Source organism: Musa acuminata, chromosome BXJ2-3 (genome assembly GCF_036884655.1).
Source record: "Musa acuminata AAA Group cultivar baxijiao chromosome BXJ2-3, Cavendish_Baxijiao_AAA, whole genome shotgun sequence".
Lineage (NCBI taxonomy): Eukaryota > Viridiplantae > Streptophyta > Magnoliopsida > Zingiberales > Musaceae > Musa > Musa acuminata.
Genome location: NC_088340.1, coordinates 34,279,901 through 34,302,865, shown reverse-complemented (window position 1 = coordinate 34,302,865; position 22,965 = coordinate 34,279,901). Strand labels below are relative to the sequence as shown.

At 36.1% G+C, this 22,965-nt stretch overlaps 1 protein-coding gene across 1 annotated transcript; it reads right to left on the bottom strand.

Annotated features, from left to right (window-relative positions):
- Positions 1-7: 7 nt before the first annotated feature.
- On the bottom strand, positions 8-21,958 carry LOC103979459 (uncharacterized). The gene is made up of 14 exons (XM_009395618.3): positions 21,723-21,958; positions 19,638-19,719; positions 18,417-18,520; positions 15,316-15,442; positions 13,555-13,649; positions 11,976-12,099; positions 10,343-10,423; positions 8,532-8,630; positions 7,194-7,352; positions 7,052-7,109; positions 6,855-6,925; positions 5,896-5,940; positions 1,639-1,809; positions 8-615 (listed from the first exon to the last, which is right to left on the bottom strand). Exons 1-14 carry the CDS (start codon positions 21,758-21,760, stop codon positions 187-189), a joined length of 1,683 nt encoding a protein of 560 aa, XP_009393893.2. The 5' UTR covers positions 21,761-21,958; the 3' UTR covers positions 8-186.
- Between the last annotated feature and the right edge of the window lie 1,007 nt (positions 21,959-22,965).

Sequence of the window (22,965 nt, the reverse complement as noted above, 5' to 3'; positions counted from 1 at the left end):
GCTCTCCTGAAAAATTATTGTTGGTTAGATTCCATTCTTTTTTACAACCAATGAATTAATGTGTGGAGGGGATCAGAATAGGACACCTGGTCGCGAAGGGTACATATTTACGTCGTATACATCACATCACAGAAACAACTACCGATCAGATACATATCAAATTTTTTGGAACATTGCCTTCCGACCCTATTGATTGTTCTTAAAGAAGTTCAGACCCCACCTCCGTGATAACCCCTCCATGATGTGGCTCGTCGGGTTCTTCTGAACAACAAGTGTGGCTCGTGTGCCAGCTGAAGCATCAGCATCAGCATCCTGTGCTGAGGTGCTTCTGTTGACTTCACCACAATCATCACCCAATGTAACACAACCGGCAGAATTCTTGCAAGCTGCTTCAACATCTTGCGACTGATTGAGGTTTGGATCCACAGTTGAGTTACAACTTGTGCTCGATGATGTCGATCTTTCAGCTGTGTCATTTGGACCGCCGGACTCTCCAGTGAAAGCTTCCAAGTCATCTGCTGATTTGGATGTCGCACTATCTACAGCGGAGTGAGTATCTTGCTGGTGCCTCATCTCCAGATCCTTGAGTGATTCTATCATTGCTTCCATGATCATCTGTATCAGAAAAGGAAAAAAAACAAGGTTATTATCCCAGCGGAAAAAGTAGTCCAGCAGAACTCAGTATGGATAGTGCCAATGACAATACATTTATGAAACCCCACCAACACCACCAAAAAGAAAAACCCTTCTTTTTTCCACCTTCCCATCTGAATGATCATTGCCATTCATCAGCACATCTACAATAAGCAAGTCACAGAAAAAGGACCCAAAAAAATGAACCGAAGAAACTCAGAAAGGAGTAAATTAGATGATACTTGAATTTTCAATCCGCCAAAAACCAGGACAGTAACCTGGCATAAGCAATGGTCTTCCTACCAGAGAAATATATATGAACAAGATGCACAATTATCACACTTGGGCACCACCATTGGAAACTTCCCCAGATTGGAATCCTTGGTGCAGTCTAAAGTCATGGCCACCAAGAATTTCACAATAATATCCATTCCCGCCAGCTACTCAATTTTAATATTTTGGTCCAAAATCCATGGCCACTTTAATTATAAACTCAATCAAAATTGAAATCTCAAAACCGGAAAAAAAAAAAAGGATGCACCCAGTGCACGAGGCTCCCGTCAATAAGGAGTCTGGAGAGGCTCAATGTATGCAGCCTTACCTTTAAATATTTAAAGAGGTTATTTCCATAAAACCCAGAACGAAGCATAACAAAAAAGAAAACATATCAACTATGAATGAATAAAGCAGGCAAATTAAAATAACCAGAGTTCTATTGTTGCATGACTTATGTATCCTCAATTAGCAGCTGATTACATTTCATTTGAAGGATATTATATTCCTATCCGACCATACAGTATTTTCAATATGGTCCATCAGCAGGTGGTCAGTGAGACTAAAAGCATTTTATTTTTGTCTGCCAAGTGTTAGGCACATAGGAAAAAGAGAAAAAATTGACCCAATCTTATCAAGAAAAATATTATCAATAGTTGCATCAGAAGTAACTTGTAATGCAGCAGATAACTTGAAACTGATGCTGCCCAGCTAATGCTATCCGAGACATACCCTTTCTTCATCTTCAATGCTGCATGGCACATCTGGTAGACTTTCGAGTGGAAGAAACTCCAGAAAATTTTCTTTTGTTTGTGGGGTAAGCCAACCATACGAGTCACCACTAGAAAAATCTTCAGGATATAGTGTAGATGATGGACCAACATTACATGTGCTTCCATGTTCCTGCAGTATAAAACCAAAAGAGAATCATTAGGTTCTGAATTTATGCAGTAAAAATGCCTAAACTGCAATTTTTCCTCATATATCAGCAATTTTGACAGACAGTACACCTGAAACCAAAAAAATATAGACCCAGGTAAAGTTAACCAACTCCACAAGCTAGTATGCTCAGATTTCAAAAACCTTGCTTTGGGCACTCAACTTTTGAACTTTCAGGATCAGACACAATGGCATGAGATAGTATGAACTGACAATGCAACACGTATCAGGAAACACCGGTGCTGCACCAACAATGCGACATGTATCAAGCAAACACTGGTATGCTACTTATAGTATCATGACACTTTTGTGCCATGGCAAAATATTTCTGGCATAGAAAGTACCACATGATATGATAATGAGTGGACCAACAACCTAATAATGCTAATGATATTTTGCAAATGCTAATGATATTTTTTTTAAAATCAAACCTTCAGTAAAGAAAATCTATTTGCAGACGATGACCCTCTTTCCTTGAGGTAGGACTGGTCCTACCTCAAGGAATGAAACCTTCAGTATCATTTCTTATTAGGCAATGAAACTATATATAATAAGAAATGCAATTTTATTTCTTCTCTCTAGGTAGGACTGGTCCCTTGAGCTACATCTGACCACTTATATCTACGTAATTATTATCGTAGTTATTCGATGTAAAACTGTCTAAAATTACAGAAGCCAGGGAGTTTGGACAGCTCATTTACATATTGTTTTGCACTTTTCTATTAATAAAAATGGCTAATTAAACTACTGATGCAACACAAAAACCTATATATTCCCCATGCATTACTGCTAACAAGAGTTATCAAATGTAACACTCCTTTGAGTGATTGTTGAGTGTTGATAATTATGACACTGTTGCAAGGTTGCAAATCTCATGCCGTAACACATGCCAGTTTTGCCATGCTGTGCTGGTCCAATACAAAAATGGGGCACAGAATGCATATCACAGGTATTTCAGCCATGACAACAATGTTGTATTGACTCATGACACTGCTAGTCATAGGTGCCCTGCAAGCCAATCACATGAGTGATGACACGTGTGACTTGACACGCAGTTTTTTTGCTTATTATTATTATTTGACATTTTATCACTTTGCTTGAATATATTGTGATGTCTATGGATCTGTGCAATAAGAATCGAATCGTGATGAGATCACGATAATGAGATCGATTCGCTTTTAACACAGATCCTAAATAATCACGGTCATAGGTTTCTCGAGAGGGACATCGAGATAACCAAACAGACTGATGTGTTGTATACCCGTCCATGTGATGGATGCAGCTGGTCTCATAGCTGCTCGTGTGGAGACACTAGGGATATAGTACAAGTGCTCATTAGAGAATGAGTTCACTAATTGATCCGCTTATGGAATGTTGGATAGTTAATGATGCTTTATTATCAGACAACGATTTCGTAATCCTAGTGGTGTATCTAGTCCTTAGACTTAAGATACCAAGGATGTCCTATATGAGTACTCCACTCTTTGATACCGGACTTATAGGTCTGGAGATTTCAGATTTAGCATAGTCGATCATCGAAAGTGATATCCAACCTTATGAGGACTATTGAGTATCGATAGAGGATCATCCCCTCTCGGTGTTATAAGAGGAATATCTCATGTGTTCTTACTTAGACAAATCCCTAACCAGAGTCATTCGGATTGAGAGAGAAAGAGTTCTTCAGGAAAATCCGATTAAAGCGAGACTCGAGTAGAAATTGTATGGGTCTAACAGCACCATGCCCGATATACGGTCTCTAGGATATTAGATGGATGAGAGACTATAGGTATACAGTAACTGAGGACAGACAGGTCCAATGGATTGGATTCTCCTGTATCGTCTGGGGATTGCGCCAGCTCGATAATAGGCCTAGAGGGTACATATATGGTAGGCGTTGTGATGAGTAGAGGTTCGGATATGAGATATCCGCCGAAACCCCTATCTTATTGGATATCTAATAAGCCCATGAATTATTAGATCCTATGGATGAGATCCGGTAAAAGCCAATGAGAGATTATTGGATAGAGATCCACTAATCTAACAGACTTAGGTAGTTGAAAGGAGATTCAATACCCAATAGAGCAGGATTTAGGGTTATGTTGACAGGGGACCTCTATAAATAGGAGGGAACCAATGATTCATGGGCTAGAGCCTCTTTAGTTGTCATCTCCTATTCTCCTCCCCTTCTCCTCCTTATACAACAGGCTTGGAGTTTTGAGGAATATCGTCGTAGCCCTGCTGTGTAGATCACCGCTAGAGAGGAGGACGCTTGACCTCCTTCACCCTCTCCTACAGATTTGCAGGGATTCAAGGATATACGAAATCCCTAGGTAATACAATCTTTAATATACGCAACTTTAAGTTTCGTGATTTTTGTGCACCAATATTCGCACGACAACGAACACATAGATGAGAAATTTAGGGATTTTGTTTTTATGTTCTTCCGCTGCGCATGTGATGTTCCCTCCAAGATTTCCCTACCGACACAACATGCTATCTCAATATTTTGGTTAATTAACTTGTTTAATAACATCATGTAATAGTTCTGCGATAAAAAAGTGCATCATAAGACACAAAAAAAGTCCATTGGGAAGTTGCACCAGAAAATGAAAATGGGACCGAGAAAGAATAGATAAACACCATGGAAGGTTAGTTCATGAACTTTAGCCCTTGTCACACATTAGATTATCTTCTTTTTGCTAATTCAATGAATTTCTTTATCTACCGACAACCCAAAGAACATTTCTTCTGAAAATTAAAAGTAGGACCAAAATATTTGAAGAATGACATTCTTAAAGATACTACAGCAACCGGTAATGGTTACTTAATTCATACTTGCTGAGATGCTTACCAAGTCAGAAGGAGATAAGCATCATCAGACAAATCAGGTCCTTCTTCTGCAATTGCCACCTTCCTACTTGCTTGGTACCAACATTTGAGCTCCAACAAGAATAATTGGGCCATTGGAAAGACATTTGCTCGTATTACTCACTCCCCCCTTCAACCTGCTTAGTATTCACTTCTATTCTAGATCTGTAATGTATATATTAACCATAGACTGACACTAACTAAGCACCAGCTAGGAAAAGGTTGAATGCTTCTATAAAGTTGAAAACCTCCAAAGTTGAAGAATCAATGTGCCAAGCAAAATCACTGGAACTTGCAGTTGTCTACTTAGTTTAAAACTGACTACCTTATAATTGACAAAAAATCAAAGACAACTGTCAAAGCTTATTGTCCTAATGGTTGTGATTGTTTCTATCCTCAACTGATAGTTATGCTAGTGGCAAACACTAAAACTACTTCCATCTCTCTCCTGATCCTTGAAGAATCATATATTGAACTGTATTAACATGTTCCTGGTCGCTTTGAGCAAAACCACTAAATCTGGCCATTTTACTTGTGGAATGCAAGAAGATATGTTGGCCCACATTTACCCTATAAGATAACTTTAGTGCAGCTTACTAGAAAATTAAATACTGAAATCATAAAATAGTATGACATTCCATCACATGTAAATGGATAATCTGCAAATAGGAAAAAAGCAATAATTTAAGAAAATATTAAGCCAAAGTTGATAACCATAAATAGTCATGGGCAGAGTAGAAATCTATTATGAACCAAGGTTCAAAATACTGCCAGGACCAGCCCATACTGGGCAATATGTACTGGTCCGATGGTGAAATGGGACAAGGACCAACCAACCCTTTGTGGTCCAGTCCAGTACAGTTCTTTTTTTAAAATTTAGAGTTGAACTTAAATCACTTGGCCTCTTTATCTCTTCCTCTCCCCCCTCTCTCTCTCTATCTTTCTTGTGCCTTGTGATGCTCATCATCTGCCACCATCCACCCATCCTCTCAGTACTACTACTCTTCTCCTACTCCACTTTGTCTCCTCTCCACCTGTCCTCCTCCTGGATACCACGGCATGTACTAGGTTACATGTGTTGGTATGCCAGTACGAATCAGACCCTCACTGGTTGGGCCATGGACCCCCAGGATTTTAAATCATCCTACAAACAGCTTGGAAAAAGCATGAACTAGTTTATACCTCATCTTCATGTTGTTTCTCTTGGGAGGAAATATCACGAGGAACCTGCAAAAGGATCCGCAGATGCATATATGAGCTTAAAATGAACAAGAAAAGCTTGCAATGTACAAAACTGGTTAAGCACCTGAAAGCACAAAAAATGAAAAGGCCCATGAGGGAGTAAGATGTGGCACTTGATCTCAGTCACATGAAGAGAGTATTACATGGCACAAGTAATTATTTGCAAGAAAAAGAGAAGGATGGCAATGAGATTTAGATGCTATGATACAACTGGTCAAACTAATATGTTAAGAAAAACAGTAGCACATTGGAGAAATATGACAACATCTCATAGTTGACTATAAAAAAGAGCTAGGGAGGAACTAAAGCATTGTTGTGGAGTTGTTGGCTGGCGTAGATTCTGAATTCATGTTGGAGCGAAAATTTAGAAATTAACATGTGAAGAACATAAAAATATGTATCTAATCCCATCTCTCTTGTGTTGCAGTATTGAGTTAATAACCATGTTATTGTTGAACTACTTGGACAAATTTTAAACTAAATTTTTCTTGGGCACACACTGCAAATGTTCATTGCATCTAAAATATGATAAATGAATATTAAATCATTTAGGAAATTAATAAGGAACCTGCCAAATTACCATTTTATTAAGAACTAGTTATCAATAAGCATCCCTAGTTGATCTTAAAATGCAATAAAATCTTAATCAAAAGTTTCTCAGTTAATATGGTTTTCAATAAGCTTCCATGAGAACTGATAATAAAAGGTAAAGGCAATAGTATAGCTGTTCTCCCCAGCAAATGCAATTAATCATAAAATCATACAAAGCAGACTATATTATGACTATTCTGAAGGAGGATAATTTAACTCTTGTTAAGCATAATATTCACAAGCATATTACACACATCTTAAAGATGCTTGCAAAATACAATATATCATGGAACTGTTTAAAACCATACCTCTGTCCGACTCATAGGTCTCCGCGAACGCAATTGAGCAATAGCATCTTCCGTGCCGCTAGGTGCAAGTTCTAGTGCATAAACAAAAAGATCAAAATGAACACTATAGTATCAAACAAATAAAATCATAAAAACATATGTAATTACTTTAGAAAACATGTTCCTCATTGATGGCTCATAAGGCTAATGAGACTTGCCTTGAGGTGGTTCAACAGAATTTTGATTCTCATATTCATGCACGTTATCCCAATTATCCTAGAGATGGAATCATCACAGAGGTCAAACCAACTCCATAAAGAATACCAAACTACAAAAATGTAACTCTGAGCTATGACTTACCTGACCAAAAAAGTCATGCATTCTGTGAAAATAAAGCTCATCAGAGACAGACTTTGGAGGGTCTAATACATTGTGGAAGAATATAGTTATTGAATCAAAGTAAAATTGAGGGCGTGGGGAATTGTGATCTCCATCAAATTTGATGATGTTTTTGTCTCCCTGCAAGTTTCAGATTACACGAAGCCACATAAGAAAGTAATGTGGTCTATTTTCATCAGATATACAAAAAAAAAAGGAGAAGAGATAGCAAGCTAGAGCTTCTCAGATATACCAAAAAAGTAATGTTTTCTGCACTTCCATGCTTCATTACTACATCTTGAAATCAAAATGGAAAAAGAACCACAGACAAAATATATGCGGCACACATATATTCATGCACAAATATATTGTGCTAAACTAACCTAGAAGAACAGAAAATTGCTATTTTGGTTTATTAAATCATCCCAGAAACTTTACTGGGTGAAGTGGTCTCCCACAGACAATGCGGTGGAACCCACGAACTTGCGAAATTACCTCAGAAATTTATTAGTCAACCAATATAGTGCGGTCAAGAATAACAGGAGGCAAGATCCATCACTTAAAAAAAATCTGTGGGGTACAGTCGTCTCTAAAACAGATATATAATTGCACTTGTGTAAACAAAAATAGTAAAAGAAACAATAAAGATAGGAGTATCTTCATAAAGAATCTCTATGAAGTATTAGTTGAAGCATGAAAGTAGGAAGGAAAAGGATGAAATGAAAAAGAAGTTTAGGTTTTCAGATATATATTCGTGTTAACTCATCTAAAAAATAGCATTTGCAGCCATCTTCATGAACTCCACATTAGTACCTTCCCAACAAGTACATGTAGAAAAATACTAAAGTATATGTAAACTTTAAAAGGGAGTCTGTGATATTTGCAATTTTTTTCAGTTTCTTGTGAAATTCCATGCGAACAAGAAGGCAAATATGAATTTACACCTAAATCAAAGATAGTATCTTGATGTAAACTCATCCTGTAGAACCTTAACCATAAAAAAAAACCATAAACGACAACCATTTGAAGATTGCTACATTAAATTATCTATCTTGCAAAAACAAAAGGCCCTTTCTTCACATAGATCGTACAAATTCTCCAGTATGCTGTCATTGTTTAAGTTAAATGATTTCAAGTTAATCATCAGCAATGTTGGCAAGCCAAGCATGCTGACTCCAACCAAAATAAGAAGGAAAATATGATTACGAATGTTGAAGTGCAATTGCCTCCAAGGATCCCAGTAACAGCCACAGGAAGAAGAAAAACAAACAAAAGAGTGAAAATAGCAGAGAAAGAAGAAAATGCAAGAAAGGGACTTACAACATAGGAACTATATATATCATCTGAATGGTGTGGACGTATAAAATCATCATCAATGGCATGTCCCAGCAAGACCGGCACAAAACAACGTTTCGCCACCTATAAGATCAGAGGAATAATTGATTCCATATAGAGCATAAGCCAATATAACGAAAACAAAGGAAACTAGCATAATGCAATTCCAAAAATATATGTTACCGGTAAACGAATTAAGATGTTTAGTTGGAGATGATGAAAGCTATTTTAACTATTCAGTTCAGCAATAATCAATTGATAAGCCACCCAGGCCCCATTTTTCCTCTTTTTTAAGTAAAATGAATGTAAGCCCGGACTCCAGGGGAAATCAGAAACGGGTGACCTGATTGACAAAGAGAGGTTTGCCCGGACATATAATCTATCACTTTTGACTCTTGTGATAGTTAAATGTCTTTCTTTATGAGCTAAAATTGCAAGTTTAGTACTAGGTTGTTTCAAATTGCTCTCTCTTTTGGTCAGCCATTCATTAATGAATCTTGCTAATTCAGCCTCTTATGATTGTCACTTGGTTAGGGAGGAACTGGAGATGTTCTTTTGATGGAAAGAATACCCCTCATTTTGGCTTAGTCTTTGAGGAATATCCCAACAGAGTGGACCTTTTTTGAGTTTTCATACATTTGTCAACTTGTTAACAAGTAGTTCCAGTAGATGATACTGTCTTTCAGCAAGATGTACACTGCATAAGCAACCAGTGGTTTCCTATTGCCCATTCGGCTAGAACATTGGCAGTCTGCAGATTCTTCTCAGACAGGGCAGCCCAGAGTACAGGGCTTCTGCTAATGCAGGGATGCACAAATGGCCTGCATTTTGGGTCTAGTATAAAACATAAACAGAGAATAGAAAAACAATATGTTAAAGTGAAAATAAGCGAATCAAGAAAAGACCAACCATGAGTAAATTCCAAGCAAACTAACTTGAGTTCTACCTAATTCTGCGCAGCACTAGAGCATCACAAATTACAGATCAAATTAAGGTTAAGAAATAAAAACCCAGACTAGGATTTGGGACAGGATTTACATATTGAGCAACACCTATCCTATTCAATCCCAAACTTATGATATAAATGAAAAGAAATACATGAATTAGTAACTTAATAACCCTAGAAAAGTCATTGCCTGGTTGTTTGGTTGATAAGAAAAATTGCCCTTTCGTCTCGTGACTCTCGTCAAATGTTTGATTCCACTTGAGCACAAGTCTGACTGTAGATTGTGCAGGGCCTTGGCCCACAGAAAACAGAACCACAAAAAGACCCCAGAGGAATCCTTGTTCCCTCTTTAGATCTCTTTCTCTCCGTTACTAATTCATATATGTCTGTCAGGACCACCATTTATCTATTCTACACCAAGAACCTACATAACTCAAAATGCAGGGAATTGGAATACCAGATTGCATATGCAGGCCATGTGTATTAAGGCTGTTTATAGCCAATGTGATAGTCTAGCAACAATAACTGACAGTTTTGTGTTGCTTCACACATATCATGCTACTGCCCATGTTCAAATTCATCCTGGTACCACTATCTTTTGAAACACCTTATGTGCTACCACTAACTGGAATACTGTTGTGAAACTTATCTTACATGAACATCACTAATCATAAAATGGAATAAAAGAAAACTGAAACAATTATCATATGCTCGTGAAGAATATGAAAGGTCTTTTCTGATATGTTACCACAAATTTGGCTGCAAATAACTATTCAGAACACGAGTTTCCAAGACAATATGATCAATTTATCTACCTTACAAGGTGGCTTTTCATCTCTGTGAAATTTACCTGAATGGTATCAAGATCCATGATATCAAAGTTCGCTTTCTTCTTGATAATCTTGCGCATATGCTGAATTGCAAGCTTTACCTACAGGGATGTGTTGCACAAGCAAATGAATTGCATGCAGGTATAAACAAAAAATACATACCAAACAACAGAAGAGAATGCAAAGCAATAATATAAATGCAAAGGCATAAAAAAGGTTCTGCAGTTCCATCTTTCATAGATAAGGCCATGTATGCATCTACCAAAAGTTGTATCCCAGAAGAAAATAATTCAGCATCAAAGCATAACAAGAAATTTTGAGAGAAATTACAGATGAAGTTCTTGACCAATATTTACTGATTAAGGTAATGCATGAGCATCTTACATAAAGGTCCCGCACTAAAGAAAGGTTGTCAATATTATTTCAGTATTTCCTTTATTTAGCTTACCGATGCCACTACAAATTCAACCTTTCATATTTAGCTTCATCTAGAAATAAAAGCAATATCTAGGGAAACAATAGTCAAATAATTGTCATGTCAATGTTGTGTTGTCCTATATTTCCATTATTTCTCGAACTGCACATATGTCACATGTGGAGTTTATGCCCTATATTGTCCATTAGTTACAAACCATACATGTTACCAAGAAAACCAACTACTAGATATTCCTTTCATCAAAATATTTTATCCAATACTACTTGAGCAACCATAGCATATAACCTTGTAGATTAATCAAAATGACATGCAAGTCCCTCTTACTTTAAACTTTTACACTAATAGCCCTATAAAACAAATAGCTCTGTAGGTTAATATTACAAGGATAAATAACCTGTGGAAGGAAGGATTACTATAAAAAGTTGTTGGCAAAAATAATGATTTGTTAACCATAAACATGGATCTTCACCAAATTCCTTATATCCTATACCACCAAAATAATCTAACATTTAGTAGCACACATTTTCGCATGTATGATTGATAAACCATGTACACAAAATATTTAAAATAAAATTCATTTAAGAAACCAAAAGTACAATCAATTTATATATGGAACAAATCAAGGATTGAAAAATCGTACCGTACTGGAGTTTCGATATTCGATCGATACGATACGATACTGTATACCGAGCGGTATACCGCTCGGTGTATATATATATATATATATATATAATTCGGCGACGTTGGCTCTCTCTTCTCCTCAATGACATCGCCTCGTTTATATATATAAATTAATAAATATATATTTATTATTAAAAGATTTTATATATATATATATATATATATTTATTTATTTATTTATTTATATATATTTTTTTTTATAAAAGGCGACGTCACCTTTTCAATCTCCCACGTGGGGAGACGTCGTCGAGGCGACGCGACGTCACCTTATATATATATATATATATATATATATATATATATATATATATATATATATATATATATATATATATATATATATATTCCGTCCGGTAACGGACGGTCCGTGTACCGATCAACTGACAGACCGATATGTACCGCCTGGTACGGATAGTATTATTCAAAACTATATACCTTGGAACAAACCTTATCTCAAAAACAGAATTTCATATTCAAATTTTAGAAGAATAGATCCTTTATGTACAATATTAAGATCACATGTAAACAAAACTTACAGTAAATTTTGGTAATGGATACTTGTATGTATCAACAAGTTCCATCATTAGGTCCACCAAATTAGAAAATGGGCTATCAAGCACCATTCCCGCAATGGATGGATCTTCAGCTCCATACATCAAGCTGTAGAAACAAGTATTTAATCTTCAGTAAGTATTAACAAAAAGACAAAAAACCTATAACAGTTCCTTAAACTAAATGTGATATGATTGATATCAAATGCAATGATAACGTAGAAGCACAAAAATTAACTGGCATAACTACTAATCATCAATTTGTTAATTAGTCACTATAAATGATGTTGGTATGTAAATTGTTGACTGTCCAGGTTGGCATAAAAAAATTTATAATGGGTTAATTATGAGAATTTACATTCCAAATGCTGATGCATTTGAGTTGTTTGTGTAGAAAGTTACCATGAGAGCCACAGTATTATTCAAGACCAAGGTTTAAAATGCAGACATCATGAGGGCTACTATATCGTTGTAGGCACAGTACCACTTGGCAAGATACTACTTGCATGTCCCCTGTGCTAGCTTACACTGGAAAAAGATCAGCCTAAACATGAAAAAAATAGGGGGCAAAAGACTCCTTAGACCACACAAAATTTGAACCCTTAACCAAGACCATCTGGCACGTCCTTACATTCCCAAATTGGTGTGCATGAGCACACCACTCTTTCTCTTTAAGAAGATCTCCGGGACTATTGTGCTTTATAATTGAAGCCCTTAGATTAGTCTATGACAATGTGTGGAACTATAAATACTATGTTACACACTATGTGACAGGTCACTGGGTTTCTTTTCGTTTCCTGGATGAAAAAGACACCAAAAGGCATCAATACTTTGATCTGCATGCCAATTCTTTAAGAAGTAATAGAGCTTATTCGCAAACGTCATTCATTGTTGCTAGCAGCTTGAAAAATTCAGAGTTACTCTCTTCTTTGTTCACCTCCCTCACCCTCCAAGAGCAGAGAAAACAAAAAATATAGCCAAACTTAAAAGTAAAAAGAATTTGACTGGTTCTCAAACAATGAATGCAAGCAAATTAGTTGCAAATGCATGTTTCTGGCCAAACTCAAGATAATACAGAATTCAGAAATCAGACTCGGCATACAAGTAATGCATCGAGCACGAATTTCTGGAAACAGCCAATGTATCCAGCCAATATTTTACAAGTTGGTAGAATTCAGAGTATTCAGGATATGCATAAAAAATTTCTGTTGGTAGTTGGTACAACAGTCACTGGCTGCAAATAGTAAAAGTTGGGCTTTGGGAACCCACAATAATTGATGATAAGTTTATGAAAAAAAACACTCAAAACTATATCACACACATGAAATTAGTGGCATGACATGTAAGCTTCCAGAAATTCAATCTGTGTGTCTGGTTATGGAAAAAATTATATATTGACAACAAAAAAGAAAAAGATGTGATAAGTCAATAGTTGCAAAATCCTTTCCTGAAAAATGAAAATGCAGTTAATTAAGTATTCCATATTAACAGTATGTTGTGCCCAATAACCAAAAACTATAAATGATTAAATTCAATATAATGCCCCAAAGCCCAGAAAGAATACCTGGTCACAGCACCCATTGAGCGTCCCCATAAACCAATGCAAGAGACATTTCCATCGGTCCTCAAATAATCAACCACGGCTGTAAGATCATCTTTCTGGAATAACCAAACAACATTATCATCAGGTGTGATTAATGAACACACCCATGTGACCTCACATCAATTAAAATCAAGGAGACTATCACAGCCTAATCAAATGGCTGAAAAGAGATAAAGGTAATATGAAACTTTTTCTAGACTGAGGCTCATGTTCAAGGTATCTGCATCACTTCCTTCGAGGTGGCGGCTCCTGCATACTTTTATAATATACATAACATTAAAGAATGTCCATTACAGAGGCCTAAAGGCAACCTTTGCAGAGCAACTGCAACAAGATTTGTGATTCTGGCACAAAACAATCTTATGGATAAAAAAGCACATCAACCCACTTAAAACGAAATGCAACACAGAAAACACAGTGGCAAGCAGCCTCTTGTATCATGCATAGTTTGCCAAATCAACTTACAAAGTTGATATAAAATTGGCAAATACCACAAAAAAAAAGTCAAGATATCCTGACTTTGGTTATTGGAACTGCAAAAAATTATATTGACCCTCCGTGGACCCAGATTTGCAATAGTCTCGTGCATTGTGCTATTCTTTTATCTGAAGCCGACACAAAAATGTTCTACTGGCTTAAAATAATATCAGCTAAAATCCACCATAACTTTACTATCCACTGATTTCTAAATGAGCAATCAAACCAAAAACCAGTTTGGATTGGCCTCATACTTAGGATCCCTCTGCTCATAAGAGCCATTGTTGAACCTAATCTTTGACCTCCCACATTCATTTAGGAACAATCCCTCCCTTTCGTTCAGTTTTGCTTTCCGTGACAGACACCATCCATGATCACATCTCTCAACTCCAAGAAACAATGCATACGATTATTAATAATTAATATTGATATCTACTAGTAATGAATTCATCCGATCTAAAAACACACAATATTATAATTTTGGACCAGATCATGAGTTAACACTCTTAAAGCCTTATTGACCTAATTACAAGCCAATACGTAATGAAATTTTGATTGTTCTTATAGCTTAACGCATTGTTTCTTGTTCTCCATTTTTAATCTTTTCTATTTTGACCTGATTTATAAACCATCATCAGATTCAAAAATTTAAGATAATGCTTAGGTTACAATGCTTCATGAATGTGAGTGCTAGCCAATTAAAAAGCAACAAATATACAAAGTTTTTATCACTGGGATGAGAATGTTAAGGTGGATGTATAGAATTATTAGGAAATATAGAAAAAGAAATCCTCTCATTCATAAACAATTATGTGTAGCTCCACGGATGATAGAATGATGGATAATCAATTTAAAATGGTATGAATACATATTAAGAAAACCTATACATATTGTAGTTTAAAGAGGTGAGACAATGAAAGCGACGAAAGGTAGAGACATACAAAAGAAGAAATTATTAGAAACTATAGAAAAAGATTTACATGCTCTTAATCTAACTAATGATATTGCTTTTTTACATTTGTATAAAACCATTTAACCGACTTATAAAACCATTTATATCATAGTCTTGTAAATAGAATATTCCTGTTGAGCTATCAGAGACCCAAATCAGGTGGCTATCTTATGTTTCAAGGGGAAAACCAATCAACTAAAAATGGAGAAGGTGAAGGCCTCAAAAACCTAGTAAATAGCAACATATTATTGTACAATAAACTTTTTTTCTCAGTTAATCAAGTAAGCACTTACTTCATTCCATCCTAGAGTGACATGTTCTCCTTCAGAGAGTCCAGACCCCGAAAAGTCAAGTGTAAACACAGTAATGTTTGAGGGCAGCAAAACAATAGCGGCTTCGCTAGCATCAGCCCTGCAACCACTGTTACATGAGAGTTGTAACATGTCAGTAGAGCATTTTAGAAATTCATAAGTTACCAAAAACTTTTTGGCAATTGTATTATAGTGGTATCTACAGTAAAATACTAACATTTAACATTCCGTAACAAGAAACATAATAAAAACACATTAGCGCATTGTACCTATATCAGATTCCATTGAATCGGTTGCAAGCACACTCCTAAAACTAAAATATTAATATATAACTGAATCACACTAAGGTCCTTGAACTGCCTCTCATGGTCTCAAGGAGATAATTTGATAGCAGTAGGCATAATATATGAAATTTCTTATCAAATAATACATGAAATTTGATGGCAGTAGGCATAATATATGACTGAATCACACTCCTAAAACTAAAATATTAATATATAACAGAATCACACTAAGGTCCTTGAACTGCCTCTCATGGTCTCAAGGTGATAATTTGATGGCAGTAGGCATAATATATGAAATTTCTTATCAAATAATACATCCATAATGCATCATGTTTTGAAATTTATACATCTTTTCTTCACATACGATTTGTAATGAATGTTTAAAAATTAAAATATATTTCGATTCATTGTTCAATATATATTTGGTCCAAAATATGTTTTTTTATTTACATCAAAATCCATTAAAATTATAATTTTGTTAGGTCTGGTCACTTTGTACTAGTCAACATGAGGGTGTAAACACTCGCCCAACGGTAGAAGTACCAAAATGATCCACCTAAGGCCCAGTATTAATACAAACCAACTTTGGAACCTTGAATAGTCCACAAAAGCTCCAAACAACTAGGCAATTTTATTTTAACTACTTACAGAAAACTTAACAGCCTCTGAGCAAGAGATGTTGCACTTGTAATTGAGATCTGCATAATACTTCTTAGGCACATATATGCAGTAACCATCTTAGTTTCTCATTTATGCATAAGCACCTTGCCAAATATATGCTACAATGTAGCTGCTAGAATACTAGCACAATACAGGTACAACTTAAGACAATGGACATAACTCTATGATGTCTAATCACTTACGATGAAGCCCTCAAATTTTGTAAAAAATTAAAAAAAAGGATTGATCTCCCAAAAATTCAACCAAAATATTTGAAGTATTTATATAAAAAATATCTTCGGATCTCTCGTCAAATTACAAGATTTTAATTACTGGTTTTCAAATATAATATTAGAATACTAACTAGTATTACAAATTCTATCAGCACCACTTTTTTTCTTTCATTCATTTTTTTATAATCGAGCAATCTTCGGCTGTTGTAATTTTAAACTTCATCAAAATAAGTCCAGAACTCCTTCAAGCAGTTATAATGTAAAACATATAAAATCAAAGTATCAAACTATGACTAGTGGCACTAGTCAAACAATATATTCCATGTCTCTGATTCCTACTAAGAAACCACATATCCCTCCTCCATTTGCCTCTATGAAGAACCATAGACACCATCAATTGAGGGCTTATGTAGCATTCTGTACAACTACTATGGTACTACCTATGTCTCCTTACTCTTACCTACTTCGAATTGGCCCATTCTTCTTGGCTAGGTACTCTTAAGCCAAGGTCTACTGTGCCACAGCATACCGCTTGGTACGGGCGGTATATACGTATCCGATAGGGGACCAGTATGTGAACCATCTTGTATCAGGTGGTCTGTATTATATGACCCTGTATCGCCCGATACGGGGTTTGTACCAGTCTATGGTACTACCTATGTCTCCTTATTCTTACCTACTTCGAATTGGCCCATTCTTCTTGGCTAGGTATGCTAAGCCAAGGTCTACCATGCCACAATATACCGCTTGGTACGGGCAGTACATACCTATCCGATAGGGGATCGGTATGTGAACCACCTTGTATCGGGTGGTCTGTATTATATGACCCCGTATCACCCAATACAGGGTCTGTACCGGTCAGAAAGGTCAAATTTCGATCGATACAATCAAAGGCCAGGATTGATTTGATTCAAATGATTCATTTGATCGTTTGAATCAATAGAAAAGGTTTTTAAACCCTTTCCACCCCTTCATTCCCTCCCCTTTCAATCTCTCTAACTCATCTACTCTCCCAATCACTTTCTCACCACATATTTCTCTCATTCTCTTAATTGCACTCTTTTAAACTCCACAAGGCTGTGATTTATAGATTAGATCATGCTTGGGAGGCTAATTAAAGAGGATTAACACCAAAGTTAAAGGAAAGACTCTTTAACTTTAGATTATTCTCTTAAACTCCACAAAGTTAAGAGGAACAACTAATAGGATTAACACCTATGATTTGCTCTTCAAAGTTCATAAAAGATATGTATCACTATTCTTTCTTAATTTAAATTATTTTTACTAAATTTATATTTATTTCCAACTTAAAAACCCCAATCTAATTTTTTTTATTTTTCAGAAATTTTTATTTGTCATTTTCCTATGCCATCAACACACTTTGTTGTGTCGACATATGATACACCAGTACACAGTGGTACATACCATAACGTCGGCCAGTTGATACATCAGTTCAAACCGGTGAGGCAAACATTGCTCTAAGCTACATACGTAAAACTTCAATTTTAAAATAATATCACAAATTAGCATTAGCCATAAGCAGTTTCTAGATCTTATATTTTTCTATTTTGTCGCTTGAGATTATATGCAATGACTAGTGATAGAGAAGAATAAGCAATTTAGAAAAACTGAATGATTAAAAAGTTCACATAGGAACCACCATTAAGCTAAATAATGCTTGTCATTATGGCACCTACATTTCATGTTGCTGCTTTCAAGGTTCATATAACTATAAGTTGCATTAAAGAAATTGTCCAAAATAAATATATTCCGCATAACAAAATATAGCAGAATGGATAAATCAATTTAAATTCTAACCATGTTGCTACACAAATAGGATAATAGATGAATGTAGTGCAGACACCCTGACAAGATATCCAGAACAAATCTGCAATTTCTTTGTTACCTATTTCCATGACAGTATATAACACAAGGTAAAACTTTTCCTTCTGGAATCACAAGGGGTACATAGTGACTGCACTGAAGTTTCTTTCCTCGACCATTTATGACCTGAAATGAAATATTCTAATATCCATGTTAACATAAACAAGGTAAAAAAACAAACAAATGCAAGCACACACTGACTTACCAAACCTGCCACTGAGATTAAAAAAATTACAAACCCACTAAAACTAGGTATTTGTTTAGCCAACAAGAATAAATGTGCCTGCACCTGCCCTCACCAAAGAAAAAGGCAATGTACCAACCTAAATGATCCACTGTCGATCCCTGATCAGGATCGAGAATACCGATTAGTGCATACTAGTCCAGCCTCTGTTTGAAACTTTGAGCCTGACCATTTATCTCCACAGTATTCATGATATCATTGTTTTTATTAGTGAAGACTTGGATTGATGAGCAAAATAGATATAATAGCATCATTGCTGTTGGTTTCTGCTTAGATGGCTCATTGGTTTCTTGTAAGGATTAAATGAATTATGAAAAGTTTTGAATTCAGAGATATCAGAACAATTTAGAATTCAAGATAGTTTAATGAGCAGCATCCAACCATGCTGATAATTGTAAAACTAGACAAAAAGAAAGTCAAGTTGCTCCAAGCACCAGCTCCGATAGAAGACCTTGAACCTCGATTAAGAACCTCTTGGTAATACTTGTCATTTGAAACCAAACAATAAGAACTGCACTCAAACTTGTTTTTATTTCTTGCATGATGCTTTTGATATATTTATGCTTCCTAATACTACTGTTCATTACGTGCTATTTTATCATTGCTCCTGGGCAACTTATATTTATAATGGACCAAGTATCTAACAAGATACATATAGTGGCAGATTTTAGAAGACCGCTAAAGAGTACATATCATCGTCAGACAAAGGTTTATTTCCCCGACCAGTTCTTCATACTGGTAAGAACCAAGTTCAGTTCTTTTCTTTCTAAAGAATATAACATCACTCTGTATTTTTCTCACAATGTAACATGGAAAAATAAGGAATAATTGGATAGCTTTTATAATGCAATAGTGGAGAGCAGCTACAAGAGAAGCTTCATGGACATCATGATGTTTCAACCAACAAGCAGCCGCAGGTGCAAACAGGTCACATGCTAAAGAAGTTCTTAGCGGTGTACGTCAGTAACAAAGCTCAGAAAAGTCATCAAATATTGTTACCTCCAAGTCCTTCCTCTGAAACCATCGTCCCTTCAGCATAAACTCCTGCTCCAACAAATCATCTTGTGGACTGTAATCAGCTCTGAAACGTATAACATACATGTCATACCTTTGAGCGAGAGATTAAATTTAAAAAAAAGCATAAATAAGTAGCTATATATCAGAATATGCATAAGACAACAAGAAAAGTCTCACATTTTATAAGCTAAATTGCTGGTAACCCTATGACATGTTGCTTGTGATGCTGACCAACTAAAGACCATTATCAGTTCAAGGACCAAGTAAGTTATAAGTATAGCTTCATTTACAATGACGGTCCAGTTCACATGACTCCTGCCCATGCGAAATTTCAGAGGAACATTGTGTGCATCTTAATTTTATAAGCATAGAGAATAGTTAGCAAAGTTAGATAGGCCAGTCCAATTGAGAAAACCAACAATCAGAGCCTTGGCCACTTTGGTACAGCTACTTGATTGGAATTGTCAAAAAACTGAATTGAACCAGGTACAACCAACCATTGTTATGCGAACCAGAATAACTGGCTAGTCCGAGCAAAAATAATAAAAACCTAAATACCAATTAGTAACAACCTATCTGGTCATCAGGTGACAGGTCTATAAAAAGTGGTATGTACCAGGTAATAACGATATTTGATTCCTTGCTGATAAATATAGCAAAGATGTTGCTGTGACCTACAACTCTAGTCATCCAGATTACACATGAGAAGGCTCATTGTGGTGCCAAGGCTCATCCTGTGAAAAGATAGCCTAAGCCATGAGACACCCGGCAATATGTGCAACTTGCCCTTCATTCCATATGTTTTTACAAAGACATATCCCAAGATTGTCTTCAAATACTTCACACTCAAATCTCCTCATTCCGGTTTGAACCTGTCGGATTGAGGTTTAACATATGAGATCACCTACATCTTTTACTACAATTGCTCAGTTACAAATCAATCATATTCATATATTAAAAAAAGTCAAACTGGTTGCAATTCAGCATCCACGAGACCACGAGAGGGACTTTGAGTTACTGATTTGTTCCTTTTAGCAATCTGCATTTGCCCACATTTAGTCTAATAATCGAAACTCCATACTGGTCGTTTTAGATTCTGTAGTTTCATATGCAAGGTGTCCCCAATCAGATTAGGAATACAACTGTAGACGACCTATCTAGTATCTACAAAAAGGTGCACTTGGCTAAACTAGATGGATGTGTGGAGTATTAAGGGAAAGGATGAGACCACCTCTTTCTCCTCTCTCTCAGAATCTCTTCTAATATCTTTTCTTAAGCATACCTTCTATGCTAACTCCTCTGCTTGTCACATTTATGCTGCAAGAATCTATCAGCTGCCCTTAAATCCAGTCAAATGAACTGCAGAACTCGGTATGGCTTATAATTATCATCAAAACCAAGATCCATTGAGATAGATACTTATCTCTATATGGGACCTCTAAACAATTCCTCAATCATTTCTAATGAGGAAGCTGACCTAGGAGTCGTGGAACTATATGGAGGTATGAAACCAAATGATTGGGTCTATGGATGATTCTTCTTTCATGATAGAAATAATAGCAATATTTACAAAAGTCAAAATAAGCTGTCGGAATACCGCTGCAATCTCGATCAATAATTACAAAATGCGCAACAAAGAAGAACGCGGTGGAGAAACAACTCGACAATGACCGCATCATCAAAGATCAACTGCAGCAGAACAAGAACACGCGCCCCGAGATCGATGTAATGAAATAATTGGGCCAAGAAGCGTAAAGGGGTCATGCGCGTTTCCGTCAACCCGGGCCAAGATTCGGTCAATTTAGACGACGAACAGATTGGCAGCAACTCGATTCTGCGCATTTCGATGAACCGTAATCGTTATTGCAGCAGGAAATATTCTCATCAGCGCGACTCTCGTGATATATCGCTTCCCATGTCAACGTTATCAAACCAAATTATATTCCGAAAGACACGAAGCCCTCGACGAAAAATTACCCAAAAAAAAGCCTATTATATCGATGCAAAAGGTACAAAAGGCACAAAGAAACCCAAAAAGAAGGACAATTAATTGAATCGACTCAGAACCTTGGGGGGCGGATGATGAAATTGACGAGCTGCTCCATTATCGAACCCACACGATCGAGAACAAGAATCAGGCGAGTAAACTTTCTCCTCCAGATCTCCACCACGAGAAGAGAAGAAAGGGAAAGAGAACTGGGGAAAGGGAAGGGAAGAGGAGAGAGGAGGAGAAAGAAGGGCTTCGCCTTTCTTCGATGCGTCTCCCTGGCGCTTCTCTCGATGCCGCGTCAAAAGGCTAGGCCACAGGGGTGAGCCCCCACCCACCCCCACAGGCCGAAAGGGAAACCGAGCCCACTCGGCACGTGCGGAGCACCCTCTGTCACGTGCCTCCAACATGGCGCAACCTTGTTGCGTGCGTACGTATTGAAATCGGATCGGTCCGGTCAAGTCTGAGCACTCCACAGAGGACTAACTGATCAGTTCACAAAATTAATAATTTATAAAAATAAAATAAAATAAAATAAAATAAAATCATTGATTAAACATAAAAATATATAAATTGGCGATTCCTACATTTGCGTGTTTCTTTTAAAGCATCCGTATCTTTTTCGAATATCCAAAATATCTTTTTGTCAGAATATATACATATATGTATATATATAAATTCCTACCAAATCCTGTTGAAGCATATGATTCATGGCAAAATTTCAAATAAAATTATTTATTATACAAAATATTTTTAAAATAAGCTTTTCTGTACACAATATATCTTTATAGTTTTCAAATATCCTAAAATATTTTTCGTGGTGTTTATTTCATTAACTAAAAAAAATATTTACTATAAACTTCATAACCGTTCATATCAAAGCTAAGAAGGCCGTGTTTCTCTCCAATGCTTACTACTTACTATATTCATACATTTTAGTAAATTTGGATACCCAATTACTCGTCTTATATACATGTATATATATATACATATATATATATATATATATATACATGTATATATATACATGTATATATATAAAAATATATATATACATGTATATATATACATGTATATATATATATATATATATATGTATAATTCACAACTAGCAATTTGACATATATCATTTATACCAAAGTTCATCGTATCATACTGTATCGACGTTTCGACCCGGGCTCGGTATGGTACGGTACCAGTGTCTCAAGCGATACATCAGAGCGTACCGAGTGATACACCCTAGTGTACCGAATAATTTTATACTTTTTCATATTGTAGCAATGCTACAGTATAGTACTGTAGCACTGTAGCGATATCGGATGA

What these genes read in the sequence shown, in the direction of transcription:
- LOC103979459 (XM_009395618.3), bottom strand. Translation starts at nt 21,760, where the DNA reads ATGGAGCAGCTCGTCAATTTCATCATCCGCCCCCCAAG. An exon ending in TGCATGACTTTTTTGGTCAG is followed by an intron (nt 7,110 to 7,193) that starts GTAAGTCATAGC and finishes TTCCATCTCTAG; the next exon opens with GATAATTGGGATAACGTGCA. An exon ending in GACCTATGAGTCGGACAGAG is followed by an intron (nt 5,941 to 6,854) that starts GTATGGTTTTAA and finishes ATCCTTTTGCAG; the next exon opens with GTTCCTCGTGATATTTCCTC.